The sequence below is a fragment of the Bubalus bubalis genome, chromosome 17 (genome assembly GCF_019923935.1).
Source record: "Bubalus bubalis isolate 160015118507 breed Murrah chromosome 17, NDDB_SH_1, whole genome shotgun sequence".
In the NCBI taxonomy this organism is placed as follows: Eukaryota; Metazoa; Chordata; class Mammalia; order Artiodactyla; family Bovidae; genus Bubalus; species Bubalus bubalis.
The window spans coordinates 14,779,762-14,805,874 of record NC_059173.1 but is presented as its reverse complement, the minus strand read 5'-3'; the positions used below and the strand labels follow the sequence as shown (position 1 = coordinate 14,805,874).

Sequence of the window (26,113 nt, the reverse complement as noted above, 5' to 3'; positions counted from 1 at the left end):
GTGAATATAGGGGATGAGTGTGACACAGGCCTTCAGAGATTGGGAAGCAGGTTAATGAATTAAGTCCCCGGGCCATCTCTTAGTGAATACCAGTGGGTTTGAATAGCTAGTACAAATAATTGTACAAATAATTTGTGCAAATAGAGTACAAATTAAAACCAAATTAAATAGCAACTATTAAGTAAATAACAGTGTGAGAGGTAGTCAAGTATGGTGGATATCTCAAACATAATCAATATTGGAGAGACTTCCCTGGTGGTCCAGTGGCTAAAACTCTGCACTCCCAATCCAGGGGGCCTAGGTTCAATCCCTGGTCAGGGAACTAGATCCCACAGTCACAACTAAAGATCCTACGTGCCACAACTAAGACCCAGTGCATCCAGATAAATAAATAAATATTAAAATAAGTAAATAAATAGTAGAGATTTAGGGAACAACTCCCTAACCACAAGGCATGACTAGCACTGAGTTTTCAAACCTGCATTAGGCTAAGGGCAATGGCTGGGGGCAGGAGTGCAGCTTCTTGGCCCCCATCCAAGCAGTCCCATGCTGGCCACCAATTCTCACCACCTGCAGGGAAAAGGTGAGGAATCCAGGTAAAGGAGGATCGTGGGTGAAGGAGTGATGGGGAAACATGCTACCTAACCCTACATCCCTCCCTTGGGAAGACTGTGGAGCCCCCAGGAAAGAAGGGTGGGAGAATAAGATGAAGAAGCATCAGTGTGGATTTCAGAGGAGGGGATATTAATCTATGTAAACTTTCCCATGATCTCTGAGACACCTGGACCCCATCTCAGGCTCATTCTCCAATAACAAGAGGGTCCCTTCCCATCTTGCCCTACTGTTTTCCCCTCATCCCCCATTGCAGTCTTTCAAAACAGCTCCACTCCTTGACTTGTCTGAAATGACAGTCGCCCACAGGACAGTCACATTCCAACCTGGAAAAAAAATGCAAGTTGTGGTGCTGTTCGTATCCCACTTGGTTCCCTTGTCCATCTAGGGCCAGTGAGGCCAAGACCCACAGCCGGGACCAAGTCCTGGAAGTGTGATGTCAAGTCTCTGCGGGACTGAGGGGTCATCTGGGACACAGCCCTCCACTTCCCAGACTTCAGAAAATTCTCATTAACTTGACCCTCATTGATTCAAACACCAACATTTTCTTGTGGCATCTATGCAAACAGACATTTTTAAAAAATTAAACTCTTTTGTTTTGTACTGGGGTATAGCCAATGAACAAACAAGTGTTGTGATAGTTTCAGGGGAACAGTGAAGGGACCCAGCCATACATACACATGGATCCATTCTCCCCCAAACTCCCCTCCCATCCAGGCTGCCGCAGAACATTGAGCGGCATTCCATGTGCTATACGGCAGGTCCTTGTTGCATTCATTTTAAATATAGCAGAGTGTATATGTCCATTCCAAGCAAAGAGGCTTTGTGAAACAAATCAGTTTAACAGCCAGAATATCTATAAATCTTTCAATCCCTTTTAGAAGAACCTGTTTACACACCAACACTGGATGTATTAATGACAGGTTCTTCTGATCTCCTCATTAGCACAGGTCCCCAAGAACTGTTATGCTCGAGTTTTCATTCTCTTTGTACTTGAAGCTAATTTAGTTGTATGCTGAGTAGAGTCAAGTCTTTCACTGATGTATGGAGTCGGCCAAAAAGTTCATTCAGGGTTTTCCGTGACGTCTTACAGAAAAACCCAAATGAACTTTTTGGCTAATCCAGTAGATTCAATTAGTCTAGCTTAGAAAGGGACACTCAAGGAACAGCCAATGGTTCTGGGTCACCCATCCTCCTAAGGACCAACTGGGAGTTTTCTCCTGAGGACAGTGGTGCCTAGCAGAGACCAGAAGGAAGGGAGAGCAGGGTTTAGGGGCTCTGAGGCTTAAAAATGGCCTTCCCCAAATGGGTGTGGGGTGGTCTGCCCTTCTGGAGGTACCAGTTGTCTTTGTCTGCTTGGGCAGCCATCAAAACATACCACAGGCTGGGGGCCTCAACAACAGAAATTTGTTTCTAAAACTTCTGGAAGCTGTAAGTCCAAGCTCAGGGTTTCTGGTGAGGCCTGTCTTCCTGGCTTGCAGACATCCGCCTTCTTGCTGTGTCCTCACGTGGCCTTTCCTCTGAGAGCCTCTCACTCAAGTGAGGGGTGGAGGAAAGAGCTCTCAGGTGCCTCTCCCTCTTCTTAGAAGGATTAGGGCCCCACCCTTATGACCTCGTTTGACCTCAGTTACCTCCTTGAAGGCCTCATCTCCAAATACAGTCACACTGGGGGACAGGGCTTCACAGGTCAGTTTTCATTCCAATCCCAAATAAAGGCAATGCCAAAGAATGCTCAAACTACCACACAGTTGCACTCATCTCACACGCTAGTAAAGTAATGCTCAAAATTCTCCAAGCCAGACTTCAGCAATACATGAACCGTGAACTTCCAGATGTTCAAGCTGGTTTTAGAAAAGGCAGAGGAACCAGAGATCAAATTGCCAACATCCGCTGGATCATCGAAAAAGCAAGAGAGTTCCAGAAAAACATCTATTTCTGCTTTATTGACTATGCCAAAGCCTTTGACTGTGTGGATCACAATAAACTGTGGAAAATTCTGAAAGATATGGGAATAGCAGACCACCTGACCTGCCTCTTGAGAAACCTGTATGCAGGTCAGGAAGCAACAGTTAGAACTGGACATGGAACAACAGACTGGTTCCAAATAGGAAAAGGAGTTTGTCAAGGCTGTATATTGTCACCCTGCTTATTTAACTTATATGCAGAGTACATCATGAGAAATGCTGGGCTGGAAGAAGCACAAGCTGGAATCAAGGAGAAATATCAATAATCTCAGATATGCAGATGACACCACCCTTATGGCAGAAAGTGAAGAGGAACTAAAAAGCCTCTTGATGAAAGTGAAAGTGGAGAGTGAAAAACTTGGCTTAAAGCTCAACATTCAGAAAACTAAGATCATGGCATCTGGTCCCATCACTTTATGGGAAATAGATAGGGAAACAGTGGAAACAGTGTCAGACTTTATTTTTGTGGGCTCCAAAATCACTGCAGATGGTGACTGCAGCCATGAAATTAAAAGACACTTACTCCTTGGAAGGAAAGCTATGACCAACCTAGACAGCATATTGAAAAGCAGAGACATTACTTTGCCAACAAAGGTCCGTCTAGTCAAGGCTATGGTTTTTCCAGTGGTCATGTATGGATGTGAGAGTTGGACTGTGAAGAAAGCTGATTGCCAAAGAATTGATGCTTTTGAACTGTGGTGTTGGAGAAGACTCTTGAGAGTCCCTTGGACTGCAAGGAGATCCAACCAGTCCATCCTAAAGGAGATCAGTCCTGGGTGTTCTTGGGAAGGAATGATGCTAAAGCTGAAACTCCAATACTTTGGCCACCTCATGCAAAGAGTTGACTCATTGGAAAAGACTCTGATGCTGGGAGGGATTGGGGGCAGGAGGAGAAGGGGATGACAGTGAATGAGATGGCTGGATGGCATCACAGATTCTATGGACGTGAGTTTGAGTGAACTCCAGGAGTTGGTGATGGACAGGGAGGCCTGGCATGCTGCGATTCATGGGGTTGCAAAGAGTCGGACACGACTGAGCAACTGAACTAACTGAACAGTCCCTGACACTGGAACCCCTGCACGTTCTCCCCAGCCCCCATTCCAGAGCTTCTCTTGTCTTCTTGGCAGGTTCTCTGTGTTCGGCCTTGGCTCGCGGGCATACCCTCACTTCTGCGCCTTTGGACACGCCGTGGACACCCTCCTGGAAGAGCTTGGAGGAGAGAGGATCTTGAAGATGAGGGAGGGGGACGAGCTTTGTGGGCAGGAAGAGGCTTTCAGGACCTGGGCTAAGAAGGTCTTCAAGGTAACCATCTGCCCCAGTCTTAGAGACCCATGAGGAATCATGTCCCCAGGGACCCCCAAGGACAGATCACCTAAACCATCAGAAATAGAAAAAACTTGAGAAAATCTTTGGTACTTCCCTTATGTATCCAACCAGGAGACAGCTTTAAACAAGTCATATGACTTTGGGTGGTCCTAAGACACATTTTCCACCTGGAATCCAGCCTCCTGTATTAAGGGTAAAGAGTTAGTCTATAAAAAATTATAGAGCCTTGGAATTTTAGAGCTGGGAGGAACCCATCCTTCACTCACAATCATAGACAAGTAAATCAAAAACATACAGTTGGTTAACCAACCCAGGGGGCCATGCCTCGGGCTGGAACTCAGATCTCACCAATCTGTCTGCTTTGACAATCTTGTTCCTCTTGTGCTAGATCTCCAGTGACCTGTACAGTAGCCACTGGCCACACGTGGTCATTTAGATTTAAATGTAAACTGGTTAGCATTAAATATGATGAATGGATGAACAAACTGTAGTGTGTCCCTGCAATGGAACATTCGGGCACAACAAGGAATGAGGTGCTGATGCATGCTACGACATGGATGAATCTTGAAAACATGTGCTACGTGGAAGAAGCCAGACACAAAAGGACACTTACTGTCCGAGTCCATGTACACGAAACGTCCAGAACAGGCAAATTCAGAGAGACAAGAAGTAGACTGGTGATTCCCCGGGGCGGGGGAGGTGGGGAGAGGAAGATGGGAGTGGCTCCTAATGTGTATAATGTGTAACACAGGCAGCCTGTGACGTGTTCTGCGTGGGTGATGACGTCAACATCGAGAAGGCGAACAACTCCCTCATCAGCAATGACCGCAGCTGGAAGAGGAACAAGTTCCGTCTCACCTACGTGGCGGAAGCTCCGGAACTCACACAAGGTACCTCCTACCACCCGCCTGGGGAGACATCCAAGACCCGGGGGTGGGGACGGGAGACGGCAGTTCTCACCTCTGGAAGGTCCTTAGAGAAGGTGGGCTTCGTTGCTTAGGTCTCCCTTGTAGTACATGCATGTGTGCTCAGTCGCTTCAGTCATGTCCAGCTCTTTGCAACCCTGTGGACGGTAGCCCACCGGGCTCCCCTGTCCATGGGATTCTCCTGGCAAGAATACTGGAGTGGGTTGCTGTGCCCACCTCCACCCTTTAGGCAGGCCACCCAAATAAACACACTGTTGCTGCTCTGGGCTCTCTCTCCAGCCCTGCAGCATGTTACCCTAAACCTCCTCTTCTCTGCTAAGTTCAGCCAGCTTTGCTTTCTGTTCTGCTGTATCCACAACCACCCACCCCAATGCCTGCCTGACCTCTTTTCTTTTATCTCTTCGTTTCACTCCAGAGGGTCAGGAGAAGCTGGAGACTCTGAATTGACAACTGTTTTACCCCATCTCAGGAGCACCTTTGTTCTTCTCCCCCCAGGTCTATCCAATGTCCACAAAAAGCGGGTCTCAGCCGCTCGACTCCTCAGCCGCCAAAACCTTCAGAGTCCAAAATCCAGGTAGGAACACCCTGGTCCCTTCAGGTTCCCTGCCTGTGCCCCAGACGCCTCCCACAGCAAGGAATGAACCCTTGTTGACTCCAAGGACTGACTTCCTATTACCACTGGAAGGGTCCTCCAGAACCCCTTTGCTGCCTTGCAGCATCTTGGCTTACTGCTTTCCATTTGCCAAGCTCCAACCTGCAGGGATGAAAAAAGTAAACGGTTGGGACTTCCCTGGTGATCCAGTGGTTAAGACCTCAGGTTTCCACGGCAGGGGTTGCAGGTTTGATCCATGATTAAGGAACTAAGATCCCACAAGCTACTCGGTACAGCCAAAAAGAAAAGAAAAAAAAATGAATAGTGGTGATCTCTGTGGAAAGAGGAAAGAGAAAGGTTTTATGAGGAATCTTTTTTAATAGAGACCACACCTTCGTCAAACTGCTAATATTCACTCTAACGTGCACCTTAGTCAGACAGCTCCTTAGTCAGACAGCTTAGTCCAGACAGCTCCTTGTTGCGGATAATTCTTCTCTGATGTCCTGAGAAATGCCTGCTCAGTCTCTACTTTAAGTCCTTTGGGATGACGGGAGGTTTATTAACCTACAAAACAGCCCCTTCTGTGTTTTGAGGTCCCAGTTGTTAGAAATTGTCCTCCTATTGTTTATACCAAAGCATGTGTTCCTAGGACTTCCATTTTGACCCTGTGTTACACTCTCCAGTGACACCCAGAACAGTCAGTTCTTCCAAATGAGAGAGCCAGTAGCCAAGGACAGCAGCCACTCTCCCTGATCCTCGTTCCTTCCTGCTGTTTTTCCTGAGACCCGGTTTCCCAAACCGTTGGCTGTAGTAGAAGGACACGCTGTCCTGCTGGAAGCGTCGTTCTCGGGCCTGGACACAGAGCAGTGAAGTCCTGTGACCACGGCCACGTGCGCCGAGGCCATTGTTACCATCCTCAATCCGGACAGGAGCTGCTAAAGCAGCCCCGGGTTGTCCTAACAGCCTTGCCACTCTCCCATTAAGCTTATGTCCTTTCTGCTCTCAGACCTGAAGTCTTTTCAAAATGATCAAGCCAGATCTCTGCATCACTCCATGTATAAGTACATTTTTTAGCAGTTATGAAAGTCTTTGCCTGGATCCCCATTGAATGGAATCTAGCCCATGAAGATCTTTTGAGATCTTCATTCTTTGTGGCATGGTACAAAGGGTGGCCTCTCGAGCCAGACAACTCTGAGTTCTTACCCCAGTGCTGCCATCCCCCAGCCATGTGACCTTGGACAAGTCCCTTAGGTCTTCAGAACACCTGTCTCCTTACCTAAAATGAGAACTAGTACTTATCTAGTATTTTCTGTGTTCCGAGCACAGTTTTGAGTTCTCTCTGTGCAGGCTCTCCCAGAGTTCGGAACAGCCCAGGAAATAGGTACTGTTATCACCCATGTTTTAAATAGGAAAAATGACAATTAGAAAATGCAAGTGACCTTTTTAAGGTCACTCAGACTCAGTTCTCTGACTCCAAAGTCAAAAACGCCAAGTGGCTATACCTGTCGCATCAGCAGCATCACAAGACCGCTCTATTAAAAACAACACACACAAAGCAGCTGGGGTATGCTGTTTCTGCTATTATTCCTTACCCACCCCAGCTTCATACATCTGCACATTTTAATATGTGTGCTTTCTATGTGGATATAAAACTGTTTTTTCAATTAAACTATAGTTGATTTACAATGTTGCATTAATTTCTGTTGTACAGAAAAGTGCTTCAGTTATACATGTATACACACATTCTTTTTAAATATTCTTTCCTATTATGGTTTATCACAGGATATTGAATATAATCCTCTGTGCCATACAGTAGGAACTTGTTTATCCATTCTACATATAAAAGCCGCTTCTGTGACCCCCAGCCTCTCGCTCCATCTCCCCCAAACCCCTCACCCCCTTGGCAACCACAAGTCTGTTCTCTGTGCCCGGATGTAAAACATATGATAAAGTGGTCAATATGGTCAACAGGATGGAGCCCCAGGGTGCGTATGTTCTCCCCCAGACCCTCAAACGCTGAAGAAATGGATTGGGAAATTAATGTATTTGAAGAATTCGTTACATGTAATATTCAGAGCATAATAATCTCTGATATATTGGTTGGCCCCAAAGTGAACGAACTTTCTGGCCAACCCAGTAGAAAGTGACTCTCTATTTGAAATACACATCTTACTCTCCATTTCTGTCCCATGGAAAAGTACAATCTCAGTGGCATTGGAGAAGAAGGGACTAAGAATCTACTGGACGTTTCTCTCAGCGACCAACCATGAAAGACCAGATCATAAAAATTACTCCCAAACCATAGTACATAAAAAGCAAGGTAATTTGCAAATGTTTTGATGCTAAGTTGGACCAAGTCCCAGAATAAATGCCCTCCACCCCCACCAAACCATCCACCTCTGGAAAGGGCAGCTGACTCTGTGCTGAGCGACTTGCAAGAGGGCATTTCAGAAAGGTTAGTAACCAGAAGATAGTATTAAAATCAGTTACAGATTAGCTTTAAAAGAATCAAATGGGGTCTCGGTGTTTAACCCTTTAAAACCAGACTCCACAGCACCACCTATTTTCAGGCCTTACTACCATTTCCAGCTTTATAAGGGGTGTGTGTGTGTGTGTGTGTGTGTGTGTGTGTGTTTAAGGATTGAGTAAAAAAGTATGACCCTTTCTCCCATCTTCCCCTGCCCACAGCCAAAGTCAGGATGTTTGAGCCAGGAGACCGAATAAAGATATTATGAAACACCCTCCCCACCCTGCTCCCACCCATAACAAGAGACCCTTAAGCAAGCAAAGTGCTTAAGAGGAAATAAACCACTTTTTGAGGGTGATCCTTGCAACTCTAAAGAGAAAAGCGACTGACCGCAGTTACTGCCTGGCCAGGAAATAAACTTTCCTGTGTGCAGCAATTAGCAAACAATACAGAAAAGAGTACGGTGGAGCACTAATGGGTGGGGTATGGGCCATGTAAGTCCTAGAAGTCAGGAGGAGGAGGGGAGACAGAGGGTCGGCTTTAGATAAGATAGAGAACAGACAGGGCCATGTAGGAGCAAAGATGCTGAAAGGGCCTGAGTGCTGGGGTATATCAGAGAAAGATGGGACATTGTAATGGAGAGTTCTGCATGGGAGTACTCTCAATTCCCAGCTCCTCTTGGATAAAATCACTTCTTTCCAGCCTTCCCCATCTCAACACAGGACATCAACATTCAGTGTAAGCCCCAAACTCAGGCTCCCTCTCTGCCTCCTCTGTCTCCCTCCTAATATCCATCCAACTCTCAGCTGATACCATGAGCTTGTCTTTCAAATACATTTCAGATCTATAGCTGCCACCATAAGAAAGGCCACAATCATCTGTGGTCTGAGGGCCTCCCAAAGCCACCTAACTTGTCTTCCTTGTTTCTTGCCTTTTCTCTCAAAGATTCATCTTCCAAATAACAGCCAGACTAATCTTTTAACAACATAAATGGAAGCCCATCCTCCTGCAGCTTCACACCCTCCAGTGGCTTCCCACTGATCTCAGGAAACCTCCAAACTCCTTGCCTGGACAGATTACAATGAGACCCTCCTGATCTGGTCTCTTCCTAGCTCTCTGACCTCCTCCTGTGCCAGTCAGCCCTGTGTTGACCCCTCTTCCAAACCCTCCAGCCTTCTTTCCCATCCTCAGACATGTCATGCTTTTTCCGACCTCAGGGCCTTTGCATGTACTGCTTCCCCTTTCGGGAACACTCTTCCCCCAAATCTTTGCATGTCCCCTTTTCCTCATCGTTCAGATCTCTGCTCCAACATCAAATCGCCAGCGAGGCTTCCCTGACCATCCTTATCTGCTGGTCACTGAGCCCACTGCCCCCAACCTGTCAGCTCCCACCCATCCACATCACTAGCCCCATCCATGATCTTTTTCAGTTGCTTCTTAATAAGAATGGGGCCCTGTGTTTTCTTTATCCATCACTCTCACCAGTGCCTAGAAAGTGTCAACAAATTCGTTGAAGCTCTGAACCTTATCACCTCAAACTGCTCACAAAAGACCATGCTTACTCTTTTCATTGATAAACGAACGAACAGGAGCTGTTTCCCACCCCCACCCCTACCTTTTAATGCTGGATGTTAGCAGACTGTTCTTTCCCCTGTGAACCTGTCATTGAACCATTGCTAACTGTGTGTGTGCATGAGTGAGTGTGTGTGTGTGCGATGTTGCTGTAGGTGGATGTAAATATATCACAAGCAGGCCATACTCAGGGGACAGGCATTTGAATGGCTGTTGCCTTTCCAATGCTACCTTTCCCCCTCACCCCCCAAATATTTACTTTTTTTTTAAGCTTGGGAAAGGACTTTTTTTTTTTTTATCCCCGTGCCACGTGGCATGCGGGATCTTCTTTCCCCAACCAGGGATTGAACTCATGCCCCCTGCAGTAGAAGTGTGGAATCTTTTTTTTTTTTGAAGTGTGGAATCTTAATCACTAGACTTCCAGGGAAGTCCTTCCCCTAATACTTTCTGACAACCCATGTATATCCCAAGCTTTAAAAAAAAAGAAAGGTTAGAAAGTCCTATACTTAGAAACCCCCAGCAGAACAGAGATATAAGACAGTAAGTCTCCAGGCTAGTGCTACCCACTGGGGGATCAGTTCCCAGCAAAGCTTCAAGGACCTCGGGCCATGCAGCCATTCAGCTCTGGGTTCTCCAGTCAGAGGCATGCAGTGTCCGGGGTCCAACTCCCAGCAGAGCCTGCCCCCACCTCGTGGCCCACAGGCCAGCTCCATTCTTATCCCTGGCCCTTCTCTGCCTGACCACCCTCAACTGCGTTCAAGAGGACTTAGGGGAAAAGGCTGTGAGCATGAGCCAGCTCAGCAAGTTTGGGGCCTCCACGTTTCTATTTTGTACCGGCCATAGGAACGGAGGCAAATATACTTCTGAAAAAAAAAAAAAAAAACAACAACAACTCGTGATGATCAGGGAGAAAGTGGGAATTGATTTGCGGGCCTTTCAAAGGCTTCCCGTGGTTGGCCCTGGAGGCTCCCAAATTCGCAACCCCACAGCGCCCCCTGCTGGCTGTCGGCCTCTGCTCGTTTCCTTCCTGGAGCTGGCAGGTCTCGCTCTCCAGGAACCAATAGATTGGCATGAGCTCAGAGCAGAGTCATTCACGCAAGCCCATTTAATAGATAAAATCAGTGCTCCACGGGGGGCAAAATCTGCCCGGGGAAGGAGAGTGGGAGCCCAGACCCCCACCACCATCATTCACAAGCTCAGTCACCGAGTTCCCCACCCTACTAAGGACAGGGGTGTCATGCTTCAAGAAAATACACCCAAAAAAGCAGAGATGCCAGCACAACTATTTTTAATAATGGTGGCTATTTGCAGCACAAAAGAACTTTTGGTTGTGCCAAAAACTCCTTCAAATAGCGAGTCCCATTGGTCTATTCAAGTGCTGATTTACATACCATGGAGAATATATAAACTTCATGTTGAATATCAAGTGTCTCTATCAACTGAAAACCAGTTGGCACGGAAGAAAAAGCGGATCTGAAAATGCGAATTTAACTCCAAGAATACAAAAAGATTTGATTTACCCAAGTGTAGTCATCAATCCCAAAGTTTTCAGGCATAAAAATGCAGTGTATTGGTACTAAAACTTTAAAAGAACCAGAATAATCCTATTCTAAGGATTCATTCATAGATCTCCTGCACTTGAAATCCAGCTATCGAAGGAAAGGGCATGACTCGGCAGGCCTAAACAAGTTTCCCTCTGGGTTTTCTCCTTTGTTCTATAAACTTTATACTGTCAGTGGACTGGGGATAGTAAGAACCTGAGCTTAAGGTCAAGCCCTTTCCCCTTTTCCAGGACAAGGTGAGGACCCCAGTTGTAAAAGGAGGTGGAGCTTGGGATTCCCAGGAGAGGTGGAATTTTGCAGAATGGGGACATCACTGCCGCGGCTCCTGTGGGGTTTAGTGGTTCCTGGTGGAAATCTGGTATCAGAAATAGACCCTATTCCAGCAGCTGGTTAACCCTGAGGATCTGAGCTTCCTTCAATCGATAAATATTTCTTGAGTATCTACTGTGTGTCATGCACTGTCCTAAGTGCTAGAATAGAGCAGTGGAGAAAACAGACAAGTTCCTCGCCCTCTAGAGTTTAGACAGATTCCTAGTCCCCTCTATTGTCCTCGGGGTGGGGATGGGGAAGGGGCAGGCAGAGAGACAGACCACATGCCATAGAATGGAGTGAACTCTCCATTCTGTGGAGGTTGGTAAGTGCTATGGAAAAAAGGAAAGCAGGGACAGGAAGTCAGAAAAGCAAAGAGATCTGGGGACTGAATCTCGGGGTGCTCCAACGTCCAGAGTTAGGGGAGATGAGAAGGAACCAACAAAGGGGACTGAGGAAGAGCAGCCAGGGAAGAGACCAGGAGAGCCTGGGGAGATCAAGAGAAGGGGATTGAGAAGGAAGAAGGAGAAGCCACGTCCAGTACTGCTCTGATGACCACAGTGAGCGCTGGGAGCTGGCTGTTGGGTTTGCAAAGAGGATCTCATGAGTGACCTTGCTGAAACCCGCCCTGTGGAATTGATGAGGGTGGAAGTCTGATTGGCCTGAGCCCCCAAGGAGAATGGAAGGAGGGGAGATGTAGCCACAAAGACAGACAAAGGGGCAAAGAAAAGAGGCACAAGCTGGCGACACTCACCCTGTTGTTCCCCCACCCTTGCCTCCAGTCGATCGACCATCTTCGTGCGTCTCCACACCAATGGGAGTCAGGACCTGCAGTACCAGCCCGGGGACCACCTGGGCGTCTTCCCTGGCAACCACGAGGACCTGGTGAATGCCCTGATCGAGCGGCTGGAGGATGCCCCCCCTGCCAACCAGCTGGTGAAGGTGGAGCTGCTGGAGGAGCGGAACACGGCTTTGGGTAACTACGGCCAAGCTGGTACCCCACCCAGCCACTCCCAAGGGCCCTTTCCTTCTCCGAGGAGTTCCAGAGGCTGTCTGGGCCTTCGCTTCCCCAGCGGGTGTCCAGGGAAGAGGAAATCCTTTCTTCTGCCCAGTTGCCAGTCCAGGCAGGAGAGTGGGTCTCTGTCACCCCCAGCGTATGAGACCGAAGGCTCCCCTTCCTCATGGCTGAACAGCCTTGACCCAACTAGCTGGGCAAGTGTCCATTTAAGCCAGGACACTGATGGTTCACCCTTGAGGGAAAGAGCCTTACCTTCCTTCATCGGCTAGACACCGGTCTTAGCAAAGGCTACTTGTCTGACTTCCTTCATCACCCCAGCCTCACCGCCCACCGAGGGAGTAGCAGCTAAAGTCCACTCCTGCCTTCTCTTAGAATCCAAAAGCACTAAATGAAGCTCGGTGGCCCACTGGAATTGAACCCGATTTCTGATATCATTAGATCAAGTCCCAACCTGTTTGGGGGCCACCCTTGACATTCCTATTAAAGAACTTTGCAAGGCAAATGGGTCTGATGCTTCATCTCAGTAGCTATGAGTGAGCTCAGGACTTAAGGAACTGCGGTGGCCACACGTGGTAGCCCAGGATACAGTGACGCATCTCCTCTACAAGGGAGGCAGGACATAAAGTCAGCGCAGAGTGTGAGAACATACGTAGTCGAAACCCTGCTGGTACCCTTAGGAGAGACACTCCTTCTCTTATGAAATCCAGCCCAGCCAGTTCTTCCTCCATACTGGAACAGTACTTTATATCTTGAGTTGAGCGCCTGATGAAGTAGAGGCTTGTGTTTAGGACCTCTATTGGATTAAAGTACACAGAGGCGGTAGTTCAAACATGGTCTGGAGCAGTACTGCCTGACTTTATGGATTTGAGCAGCGTTGTTGCTGTTGAGCTCAGTCTCTCGGTCGTGTCTGACTCGCTGTGACCCTAGAGACTGTAGCCCATCACCCTCCTCTGTCCATGGGATTCTCCAGGCAAGAATACTGTGGGACGGGTTGCCATTCCCTTCTCTAGGGGGTCTTCCCAAACCAGAGATGGAACCCACATCTCCTGCATCTCCTCTAGTGCCACCTGGTGACCATGGGCAAATGCCTTAACCTCTCTGTGCTTCCCTTTTCTCAACTGCAAAATGGAGATAATAATAGCACCCACCACCTAGGATTGTGGCAAGGATTAAGAGAGTTTCTAATAGAAAGTGCTGAGGAAATGACATGGTTCATAGAGAGGGCTAGGCAAGTGTTTGGCATTTTTGAATTTTAAATGCTAGAATCCCACTCAGAGAAGTGAAAGGCTGACACCATGAGAAGACAGACAGAGGGAAAAATGGACTCATAGTTTGTGCTCAGTTGGTGGCTCATTGCTCAGAATATCAAGGGACGGTCTCATGCTACTTTAATATTTACTCTTAAATTCTGGCACTAGCTTGCTCAGCTGATTTTGGACATGCTCCTTGTATACAGGAGGCAATCACAGGGTCCCCAGGAAACCTGGCTTTAGATGTGGGATGGAGGTGGCCAGCCAAGGGGTCAGTTGGCTCAGGGGCAGTCGGTTCTTTGGGCCCCATCCTCTGCTCCAGGAGCAGGTCTGGCTTCCGTGACTTGGACCCAAACCCTCAGAGCGCACACTGCCCCTCCCCTCCCCATCTCTCAGCTCTGTTGTGCCTCTGCAGGGGTTATCAGTAACTGGACCGATGAGCATCGCCTGCCGCCCTGCACCATCTTCCAGGCCTTCAAGTACTACCTGGACATCACCACGCCTCCGACGCCGCTGCAGCTGCAGCAGTTTGCCTCCCTGGCCACCAGTGAGAAGGAGAAGCAGCGTCTGCTGGTCCTCAGCAAGGTGGGTCCCTGGCCTCATTCAATCCCTCCACCTGCTCCTTGGAGAATTTTATGGTTCCCTCATGGCTCAGCTGGTAAGGAGTCTGCTTGCAATGCAAGAGACCTGGGTTCGATCCCTGGGTTAGAAAGATCCCTTGGAGAAGGAAATGGCAACCCACTCCAGGATTCTTGCCTGGAAAATCCCATGGACAGAGGAGACTGGAAGGCCACAGTTCATGGGGTCGCAAAGGGTCGGACATGACTAAGCAACTTCACTTCTTCTCTGTATGGTTATTGCAGCAGTTTTTCAGCAGATGGCAGCCTTGAGTGAAGGCTGCCACGGTCTAGTTTGCAGGTCACCATATTAGCTAACAGAGAAGGCAATGGCAACCCACTCCAGTACTCTTGCCTGGCAAATCCCATGGATGGAGGAGCCTGTTGGGCTGCAGTCCATGGGGTCGCTAGGAGTCGGACACGACTGAGCGACTTCACTTTCACTTTTCACTTTCATGCATTGGAGAAGGAAAAGGCAACCCACTCCAGTGTTCTTGCCTAGAGAATCCCAGGGGCAGGGAAGCCTGGTAGGCTGCCATCTATGGGGTCGCACAGAGTCGGACACGACTGAAGCGACTTAGCATATTAGCTAATCCATTTTGGCGGCTGCTGCTAAGTCGCTTCAGTCGTGTCTGACTCTGTGTGACCCCATAGACGGCAGCCCACCAGGCTCCCTGTCCCTGGGATTCTCTAGGCAAGGCTAAACCTGGCCATCTCCCCTCCTTCTAACAAAGGTCTAACAGAAAAAAAGAGCTATCCCATTGAATCTCCAAGTTCTCTGACGGCAGTAGAAATAGCTAACGCTTTTTTCTCCTTCCTTTGGAACCCTTCTTGTTGTTCAGTCTCTTAGTCGTGTTCAACTCTTTGTGACCCCACAGACTGCAGCATGCCAGGCTTCCATGTCCTTCACTGTCTCCCAGAGCTTGCTCAAACTCATATCCATTGAGTCAATGATGCCACCCAACCATCTTGTCCTCTGCCGTCCCCTTCTCCTCCTGCCCTCAATCTTTCCCAGCATCAGGGTCTTTTCCAGTGATTCAGTTCTTCACATCAGATGATAGTATTGTTTGTTTGATTCTCTACCTCCAGCCATTAAAACGTATAAAAACAACTCTTAGTTCACGGACCATATGAGCAGGTGGTTTGTGGGCTAAAGTTTTCCACCACCTCATAGTTGAGTGATCTCTATATCCCTCAGTTTCCCCATCAATAAAATAGGGGTGACAATCAGGCTTATTTCATAATATCCTTGCAACAGTGAAAACTTGGCACAGGATAATTCCTGTGTAAGAGTTAACTATGACTACTTTTTAATTTCCCTTCTTCCCTGAACCTTCGCGAGCGAGCCTGCCTTGAAAGTTCGCTCCAGGGTCTGGCTGCAAGTTCCCTTCTGTCTCTGTCTGTGGTTCAGGGTCTGCAGGAGTACGAGGAATGGAAATGGGGCAAGAACCCCACTATCGTGGAAGTGCTGGAGGAGTTCCCGTCCATCCAGATGCCCTCCACCCTGCTCCTGACCCAGCTGTCCCTGCTGCAGCCTCGCTACTATTCCATCAGCTCCTCCCCGGACATGTACCCCGACGAGGTGCATCTCACCGTGGCCATCGTCTCCTACCGCACCCGAGGTGGGCAGAGGCGCTGGGAGAGCCCCCGGCTCTGCATTTCCCACCCTGCTTCCAGGGGCCCCTGAACACCTGCCTAAACCTCTGCCAAGACCCAAACCCCGGGGAGGAGACCCATCCCTCTCCAAGGTCAGGAAAACTGCGAGAAGAAACAGTGCAGCAAACTGCCCCCTTAGGCAAAGCCAGCTCTGTGCAGAATTAGGAAAGAAATGAGCTGTGCCTTTGGAAACCTCTGCTCCCAAAGCCCAAGACGCCCTTTACTCCCTTCCTCCCTTTTTACCCCCAAGGCAGCAGCTAGAAAAAACCACCACCCTCTCTTCCCTCGGAGAGGGGAGCTCTGTGCTCTATGACACCCAGCTGGTTGTAGGGAAGCCAGATACCCTGACCTCTGTGCCTGTGTTTTCCATCCTTGGTAAAGAGGTGAAAATGCATGGTGTCTGGGAATTCCCTGGCGGATGGTTGGGACTGTAGGCTTTCACTGCTGGGGCCTGGGTTCAATCCCTGGTCGGGGAACTAAGCTCCTGTAAGCCACAAGGCACAGCCAAAGGAAAAAAAGTATGTGGTGCCTGAGAGAGTGCTGAGATCAGGGTCCTGGCAGGCCACAGAGAGCACATGGACCAAGGCCCTTGCAGTAGACAGGATTAGAATCCAGCCCGCCCCTACCCAATGGTTTCACAGCCACGGGCCCACCCCAGCTTTACCATTTCCTTTTCGTCATCAGAGCAAGGGATCCAGACAGGGACCCCTAAGGCAGAAACTTGGCATCGGGTCTGTGAGCCTTCTGTGCTGAAGGATTGGGAGGCCAGGGATGGGGCAGCGTGAGGGACAGTAGATGAGCCAGATCACCTCGATTATCCTGTTAGATGGAGAAGGACCAATTCACCACGGCGTGTGCTCCTCCTGGCTCAACCGGATCCAGGCTGACGAAGTGGTGCCCTGTTTCGTGAGAGGGTGAGTAGCAAACGAAGAGAGAGAAGCAGCCATCCCAAATCTGCATCCTGAGGTCCTGAGATGGGGTGGGTGGGGTCGGTGGACCATCCGGAAGGGTTCTAGAGAGGTGGTTGAGTCAGGCAGGACTGAGATCAACATTCAGCATCACTCCCAGCTGTTAGGCAACAGGCTCATGGGGGCAGAGCAACCTAGCAGGAACTAGGCAAGTCCTCTAGTCAAATTCAGGTCAGTGCAACAGATATTTATCAAGTGCTTGTCCTGTGCTAGCTGGGGCCACCGCAGACAACCAGGCAAAGGCAGTTTCAGCCTTAATGGAATTTTCAGGCCAATGAAATTTCTATCCGAAGCCTGCTGGCCGCCCGATGTGTTCCCAGTTTCTTAGAGACCAGGAAGATTTAACCGCCCTCCCTGTCAACCACCTTCCCCTTCCAAACTCAGTTTTAAAGGATATTTCTGCCCTCAGGTAACAGTACTGTATTGTACACTTAAAAACACGTTACAAGGATCAGTTTCACGTTAAGTGTTCCTACCACAATCAGTCAATCAAATAAGAAGAATATAGCCTTAAAAACATAAAAATGAAAAAATCATTGATATGCCTGAGCTTAGGCCCTCTGTACTTACCTGCTTTGTCAACTGATAACTTCCCTACCTAAACCGTGGACTTGGACAGTCATTTTTCTCAGCTGTGAAGGGTAGAGTGGTCATGGTATGGTCCACATAGCACCAGCACCAGAATCCCCTGGGGTGCTTCAAAAATGCTGAGTCCTGAGCCTAGACTTACTGCATTGCCAGCAATCCACCCTCTTTGAACATCTCCATGTGATTCTTTTGTACGCTGACATTTGCAGCTCCCAGATTTGGAAAATCTCATAGATGGTTAATTCAGTGGTTCTCAGCCAAGGGTGATTTTGCCCCCCAGGAGCCCTTGGCAAAGTCTGGAGATATTTTTGACTATCACAGCTGGAGGGTTCTCCTGGCTTCTAATAGATAGAGGCCTGGGCACTAGTCCGTATCCTACAGTGCACAGGACAGCCCCCATCTCTTGGTCGTGGGACTGTATACAGGGAACTATGCAGCCCCCAATGTCAGGAGGGCTGAGGTAGGGAAGCCCTGTATTTGATCCATCCCATTCCCTTTGTGGCTTAGCTCAGCAATGGGGATAATTAGAAAGTGGAGCGATAGGCAGACCCTGAGGATTTCCTGTTTGGGGAAATTCTCCAAATTTATGGGACCTTCCAACCATGAAAAGGGCCACCTGACCCCAGCTGAAGAGCTTTAAGTCCCATTGTAGTTCTACCCAGGACAGCCATCTCGTTTACCTAAGATCCAACAGGGTTTTTCCTTTTCTTTATTTTTAAATTTTTTTATTGGAGGATAATTGTTTCACAGTGCTGTTGCTGAGCTCAAATCTGATCAAGAACTGTTGGATCTCTGTTGCTGTATACAGCAGAGATCCAACAGTTCTTGATCAGATTTGAACTCAGCCAGACTCCTGACTCTCCCTTCCTTGTCCAGAGCGCCCAGCTTCCACCTACCCCAAAATCCCCAAGTGCCCTGTATCCTGGTTGGCCCAGGCACTGGCATCGCCCCCTTCCGGAGCTTCTGGCAGCAGCGGCAATTTGATATCCAACACAAAGGTGGGTTGTGGTCCAGCAAGCACATGATTTCCTCCCCCTGGATCCTGGGAGGGCTGCCTGTATCCCAGCAGCCAGGAGGCATGACACTGTTCTGTCTTCTTTGCATCACTGCCTGGGGAGGGACGGGGAATACTGTAGCAACCAGACCCACAGGTGAAGTTTATGGTGCAACTCAAGGGACCCATCCAAACAAGTCATCCACACAACTTGTTGCAAGGTCTGAAAGCCCATCCCCAGAAGACATTTCTTGGACTGTTAAGCTAGGACCCCCATCTTAAAATGTACGCAGTCCTAGAAGGGGTGTGCATTAAGCCTTATCCAATGGATGTGTGTTTCTGGGATGGTTGCAAAGGCGGGTTTTGAAGTGCAGGGTTTGCTGTGCGAGAAACACAACACATCAGTTTTGGGAGGAGAGAGGAGAAAAAAAAAAAAAAACACAGTTCTGACATGCATTAAACGGAGATTTACTGAGCATCTCATGGATGCCAAACACTATTGTAGGTGCTGGAGGCGTAGCAATGAACAAGACAGAAACAACTGGAAACACACACACACTCTTGCCCCAGTGGAATTGTCATTCTAGTGGAATAGCAAACATACATTCACAAAGTACAGTTGACCCTTGACAGACATGGGAATTGCGTGGGTGAACTTTCATGAAAATTTTTTTCGTTAAATCCATATATACCATCCGAGGCCAGCTGAGAGCCCGTGGATTTGGAACCACAGATACAGAGGACCAGCGGGTTCAGGGGACCAACTATAGCACTTGAGCATCAGTGGATTTTGGTATCGGGGTGGGTCCTGGAAGTGACCCCCTGGGATACCAAGGGACTTCACTATGTACTGGGCAGGTGTCTAATGTATATTTACTTCTTAAAATAACCCTATGAGGTTGGATGCTGTTATTACTTCCATTTTTCACATGGCAACACGGAGACATAGAAAGTTCGTCCCTTGGCATCACACAGAGCTGGGATTTGAACCCAGGCAGTCTAGCTTCCAAGTCCGGGGGTTTGGTGCTACCAGTGTGGGGGAGGGGCAGAGGAACGATTGAGACCCAGAGAAAAGAGGTCTGCTGAAGCCTGAACACACATCACCTACCTCCCTCAGTGTGTGCATGTGTGTGTGAGAGAGACAGAACACACACTCCCTGCCCCAGGGTCTGCACGCCTCTGCCCCTGTCACACGTGCTAAGGTTCCCAGCGCCCCGGCGCCCCCACATCGGGCATCAGAGCTGTCGGTGACAGGTTTCCCCGCCCCCAGGAATGAGCCCCTGCCCCATGGTCCTGGTCTTCGGGTGCCGGCAGTCCAAGATAGACCACATCTACAGGGAGGAGACCCTGCAGGCCAAGAGCAAGGGGGTCTTCAGAGAACTGTACACGGCCTACTCCCGGGAGCCAGACAAACCAAAGGTAAGCCCCAGCCCGTCACACACGTGTGCACGCACACCCTGCTCTCGAACACCCTCACCCCTTCTGAACTCTCCTCCGTGACATTGCTCTGAACTTCAGGAAGCATGGAGCAGAAACATGCGACCTAAAATATTTAACAGTCCATACTCTGTCATGCCACTTACATGAAATATCCAGAACATCCAGATCCATAGAGACAGAGGCAGATTTGTGGTTCCCAGGGGCTGTGGGAAGTGGGGAATGGGGAGTGACACTTATGGGTACAGGGTATCCTTCTGGGGCAGAGGGAAAGCTTGGGTGGTGGTTCAATACCACGAATGTGCTCAATCCCACTGCGTCGGGCTGCACACTTTAAAACACACCTGCATTTTACATTATGTGTATTTTATCACAATGAAAATATTTACAAAATGAATTAAAAGGGACTTCCCTGGCGGTCCAGTGGTTAAGACTCCATGCTTCCAATGCAGGGGACACAGGTTCAATCCCTGGTCAGGGAACTAAGATCCCACATGCCTCAGGGCCAAAAAATAAACTTTTAAAATAATTAAATACGAATTTTTTTAAAGTTAAACAGCACCCCCCCCCCAATAAAAAATTAAACAGCCCATAAGAGGCACTCCAAATCAGAGTGGACACGGGCTACAAGACAGGGGCACATCCCTGCTGGATCTTAGGGAACTTCAACTGGACCCCCAGGGGCGTCCCAGGAAAGGACCCAGGACAGCCGGGGAAGGGGGTACCCAGAGGGTCCCGGCAGCAGCTACTGGACACCTGGCATGAGAGTTCATCAGTGTCTCAGCAGCTGGCACGGTCGTGCCTAAAAGTACCAGCTGAACACCAGGCTCGCCTTGGGGAAGCTTCCTGAACAACCCAGAAAATTCTCTAGAAGCTGCACTGGACACCCCTTGTGCCCACCCGATATTCCCTTAGCCCACCATTTATCCCAGCAATTCCTGCAGCAGCTGGCTTTGCTCGGATGTCACCTGCGAGCCCCTCCCCCATCTCCTGCTGTCTGTCTGGGGCTTCTCCAGCACCTGGGCATAGGATGCCTGCAGTACCAGCCCCACACCTAGAGGTGCACGGGTGTAAACAGCCCCGGGGTGACCACTGGCCATGGGAGAGAGGAGCTGGCAGAGAACACCCTACTCTTATGCCTCCGGCGGACAGCTCTGGGCATGGGCGGCATGGCTCCCTCCAGGGTCCTCAGCAGAGGCGAGCTGCAGCAGAGGCGCAGCTCATCACTCTCTCAGATGGATGGTCCCTCTTCCCCTGCTTCACTCTTCCCAGTCCCCTGCATCTCTGCACAAAACACAGACCTGCCCCCAAGCGCCTGGGTCAGGCTCTGTTCCCAGGGTGGTGGGGGAGAGGGGTGAGCTCCACAGCCTGGCTCCTCCTCACCAGTCGCCCCACTCCCCACCCCACCCCCAACACCCTGCAGAAGTACGTGCAAGACATCCTACAAGAGCAGCTGGCAGAACCCGTGTATCGAGCCCTGAAGGAGCAAGGGGGCCACATCTACGTGTGCGGGGATGTCACCATGGCAGCCGATGTCCTCAAAGCCATCCAGCGCATCATGACGCAGAAGGGCAAGCTCTCGGTGGAGGACGCTGGCGTGTTCATCAGCAGGCTGAGGGTGAGTGATGGGCTGGCTCCTGGGAGCTCTTTTCTGGCATCCTGTCTCCTCTTCCTTGTCTTACCTGTCTCAGTGACTCAGGGGACCCATGATGACATCGCTGCTCCCATCTTCCCATTTATGACTGGGGGTAGAGGACACAGGTGATCCCAAACCATAGTAGAGAAGGAAAGATAGCTGGGCATGCAGTGTGTATATTAAATAGAATGGGGAGCTGTGATGTATGAAAATGACAAAGCGGGTGGGCCACTAGTAGTTAGACAGAAACGATCCTAACCCTGTCCCCAGTACCAAGCTGCAGGACTGCCCTGGGCAGTTGTGTAGGTTGGCCACTGCACAAAAGGGTTTGTCCAAAGGGGGCAAGTAGGGGATGAAAGGAAAAGGCAATGGCTCCCCACTCCAGTACTCTTGCCTGGAAAATCCCATGGACGGAGGAGCCTGGTAGGCTGCAGTCCATGGGGTCGCTAAGAGTCAGACACGACTGAGCGACTTCACTTTCACTTTTCACTTTCATGCATTGGAGAAGGAAATGGCAACCCACTCCATTGTTCTTGCCTGGAGAATCCCAAGGACAGAGGAGCCTGGTGGGCTGCAGTCCATGGGGTCACACAGAGTCGGACACGACTGAAGCGACTTAGCAGCAGCAGCAGCAGCAGCAGGGGATGAAAGTCACCACCAGGCCTGGCCTCCCAAGAAGCACGCCTTGGCATGGAACTGTGTTCCTCCCAGAAGGAGGGGTGTCTTTTCCTAATTTGCAAAAAGGCCAGTAGCAGCCCAGGAAGCAAAGTCCCAAGTCTGTGGTCAACTGCCCCAAATAGAATAAACTAAGTCCCAGGCCTCCACAAAGCTCCAAATGTGACCCCATTCTTCTCCCTGCTTTCCTAAATGAGCAGCAATCAAACATTTTCACAGAAGAAGCCTGTGCTCTAATTTTGATACTAAACCCCTACTGCTGCTGCTGCTGCTGCTGCTGCTAAGTCGCTTCAGTCGTGTCCAACTCTGTGCGACCCCATAGATGGCAGCCCACCAGGCTCCCCCGTCCCTGGGATTCTCCAGGCAAGAACACTGGAGTGGGTTGCCATTTCCTTCTCCAATGCATGAAAGTGAAAAGTGAAAGTGAAGTCACTCAGTCATGTCCGACCCTCAGCGACCCCATGGACTGCAGCATTCCAGGCTCCTCCATCCATGGGATTTTCCAGGCAAGAGTACTGGAGTGGGGTGCCATTGCCTTCTCCTAGGTTAAAACAATGACAACAGCTTTCCAGTAGAAATGCCAGAGCACCCTGGATAGAGGCAGAGTCCCCTACCACTCTGTCTCTTTGCTATAAGTCCTTGGGACACATTTTCATAGCTTCTGCAGAAGAAGGTCGAAAAACCACTCCAACTTAAAATGAAGCCACTCTACAGATGGGAAAGTTTCTTCAAAACCTTTGGGACTATGGATGCCAGAAACTCTGCTCAATGCGTATTCCCCAAACACCGCCTTTCCTCAGCGAGGGGTGGGGGGGGGCACCTTACCCCCTTGTTAAATTCTCAGTGATACCACCCTACGGGGTCTCCTTAATGCCCATCCCTCGGTTCTGCCGAAGGAGCTCCAGTGGCTCCACAAACCCTTGGAAGCCCCAAGCTCATCCTCACTCATGGTGTTTCTCGACCTTTCTTTTTTGTTTGTTTGTTTCTGGGCAAAGCTGAGCTAAGATACTCATCATCAGATAAACTATGTCAGGAGAAGTCTCCACTTTGGCAACCGTGGTGTTCCCTGAGTGCTAAGCGGGTGCTTTGGCCTTTCTTCCATCTCTGCTGGTCTCTACTGACGGTGACGTTTCACACTAAACCCAGCCGTGCCCCAGATCTGAACTGGCAGGAACAAGGAGGAGGGAGGAAATGGGGAAATGAGCTGAGGTTTCCCCTGGAGCCCCTCGGCTCTTCCGTCCTTAGCACCCACAAAGCAGCAGCACTCTCTCTGGGTGGGAACAAAAGTGTTTGTTGCCAACTGGGCTTAAAGAGACCCCATGCCCTACAGGGCAGAGGCTCTTGCTAAAACATGGTCTCGGAGACCAGAGGGGTCTCCAGGGGCCCTGATTTACATCTCATTTCTTTTCTCTTTCTTTGGCCATGGTGCAGGGCTTGCAAAACCTTAGTTCTCTGACCAGGGATGAACCCAGGCCCCTCCAAGGAAGCACTGAATCCTAACCGCTGAGCCGCCAGGGAACTCCCTGTGCCCGGTATCTTCAGGAACCATCTTCTCCACGGATGTTCCGTTCCAGGATGTCCATGTGTCCACCCTTCTCCACCCCCTCGGCTGGCATTTGGAATCTGATCCCTGCTTGTTTCTGTTGCCTAGGATGACAACCGCTACCATGAGGATATTTTCGGGGTCACCCTGCGCACGTATGAAGTGACCAACCGCCTTAGATCTGAATCCATTGCCTTCATTGAGGAGAGCAAGAAAGACACCGATGAGTAAGCCAGCTCCTTCCCAGGGGTGAGGGGTGGGCAGAGCCCTGACAGACAGAGATGTCTGACTCTGTTGACCATGGCTTTCCCACGCTGGGGGCCCAGACCAGCAGCATCGGCATCTCCTGGGAATGTGTTACAAATCCAAATTCCCAGGCTGCCCCAGCCCTGCTGAATCTGAATCTCTGGGGTCAGGGCACCGAGCAGTTGGTGTTTTTATGACCCCTGCAGGGCATTCTGAGTTCCCCTCAAGTGTGGGAACCATGGCTGTGGATGTCAGCTTCCACCAGGGCACCCCCAAGTTGAATGATGGCTCTCGCCACTGCAAGATGTGTTCCTATTCGCTGCTCCTAGGGTTTATACCACCTCCCTCACCCCTCAGATGCTGCTGGCATTCTCATGGATGCAAATTTCAATCGCTATTATTTTGATGATTCCATTTGTCCTCTAGAAATTGCTGGAAATGGTCTGAGGTACCAGACAACCGGGATTGAGCATAACTCTTTAAGCCTTACATTAATGCCATGACACGTCACCCCTGATTGTAAGCTCACTCCCTGCATTGTCTGCCTCAAAACCACCACCAAGCGCCCTTCAAATTAGGTGGGAATTAAGTTGCCTTGTTTTCAGGAGGCTAGGGCACACACACTCCATTTCATAAGCTTCCTCATTGTCTTCCCCCTTATGACAACACGGCAGTCTTGAAAACATACTTTGGTGTCTCGCAAGCTGACATTATTGCCTTGAAGATCACAGCTCATCCTGGCTTATTGTGTGGCTGAGCCAGGCTCCTTCATCTGTTCATTGATTCATTCACTCAAGATGAGTCCCACCCAGGTGCCAGGGCCTGTCCCAGTCACTGGGGCTGCCGAGGAAGTGGAAGAGACGAAGTCCAGAACTCAGGAGCTTTTCTCTGAGTCTCTTTAAGGAAACAGAGCAGCCTTGCTCCTCTGGCACTAACTCCCTCCCCACTTCTCCTCCTACAGGGTTTTCAGCTCCTAACTGGACCCTCTTGCCCAGACGGATGGCAGGGTGGCTGACCCATTGCACTCGGCCAGGGTGGCTGTTTTTGTGAGCACGGACACTGCTGAACCTGCCCTTCGGCACCCCCACGTGGCCCCCGCTCTGCCTCTCGTCCCGTCGCCGTGTCCTGGTCCTCCTCTCCCCGGTTCTCACCTCTCAGTGGTTTCCCGGCCCACTTGGGTTTTCTCCTTGAGTTTTCGTGCTGCAGTGCAATGCGTTTATAATCCGCAGTGGCTCTTACAAAACTGTCTCCCCACCCACCCCCTTCTCTCTGTCTTTCCGACAAGGGCAAATCACGGGTGCACGAAACCACTGGAACGTGGCCAGGGCTCGGGTTAGGGTGTTTTCTGGGGTTTGCCCTGGAGAGGCTGCAGGGACCAGACAGAAGAGTTTTTTGAGCTAGTCCCTCAGCCATTCGAATCCCACCCGATCCTTTTTTATGATGACGTTCCGGTCGTGCGTGTGTGTGTGTGTGTGTGCGTGCGCACGTGTGATGGGCCTGGGTCTCCCTCTGTCCTCTTGCCTGTGTAAGCATGTCGCCTCCAGACCCTCGGTGCCAAGAAATACGCCCCAACCCGTATTGGAGCCTCACACATCCATAATTAAGGGTCTGTGCTAGCATACCTGAACACGTGGACACATCCTAATTATCCTGGTTATAAAGGGTCAGGGCATGGAGGTGGGGTTTGATGACCAAGGGGGAAATCCCTAGTGAAAGGGGGCATTAGATGCATTTAGGTAGTGGCACCAGTTAGCGGAGCTCTTGTTGGGAGATTAACCCATCTGATGGATTGGGCAAACCCACTTCCCAAACCCCAGAAATGAACCCAGCCAGGATGACTTAATTGGCCCTCTCGGGCACTCTCACCCAAGACCCAAAGTAACATCATCCAAGGGAATGAGCTGGAAAGAAGGGTCTTCCTGTCTTTGCCTCTGGGTAACTTTGGAAACATTACTTGTTGCTTAATTTCCCCTAATCGTAATGTTATGAAGCTAAAAAGTGTTGTGAAAACTGGAAACAATATCAAGGAAGAATATCACTTATATGTATATTTTTTTAATTCTCCCACGTGGGGCTTGCTGTTTCACCCCTGGGGATAAAGTAATGGAAGCCAGTGAAGGCAGATCAGGTTGGAGAGGGAATCTGTCACGAGTTA

General features: G+C 49.7%; 1 protein-coding gene across 1 annotated transcript in view; it reads left to right on the top strand.

Moving 5' to 3' along the window:
- NOS1 (nitric oxide synthase 1) overlaps positions 1 to 25,464 on the top strand; it is a 122,958-nt gene extending 97,494 nt beyond the window's left edge. The window contains exons 21-32 of the mRNA XM_044930142.2: positions 3,704 to 3,878; positions 4,654 to 4,792; positions 5,324 to 5,402; positions 12,113 to 12,306; positions 14,014 to 14,183; positions 15,627 to 15,837; positions 16,698 to 16,785; positions 18,304 to 18,425; positions 19,692 to 19,840; positions 21,282 to 21,476; positions 23,821 to 23,939; positions 24,920 to 25,464. Coding sequence (XP_044786077.2) covers positions 3,704 to 3,878; positions 4,654 to 4,792; positions 5,324 to 5,402; positions 12,113 to 12,306; positions 14,014 to 14,183; positions 15,627 to 15,837; positions 16,698 to 16,785; positions 18,304 to 18,425; positions 19,692 to 19,840; positions 21,282 to 21,476; positions 23,821 to 23,939; positions 24,920 to 24,935 — 1,657 coding nt within the window. The 3' untranslated portion in view covers positions 24,936 to 25,464. The remainder of the gene's footprint in view (positions 1 to 3,703; positions 3,879 to 4,653; positions 4,793 to 5,323; positions 5,403 to 12,112; positions 12,307 to 14,013; positions 14,184 to 15,626; positions 15,838 to 16,697; positions 16,786 to 18,303; positions 18,426 to 19,691; positions 19,841 to 21,281; positions 21,477 to 23,820; positions 23,940 to 24,919) is intronic.
- Positions 25,465 to 26,113: the final 649 nt, after the last annotated feature.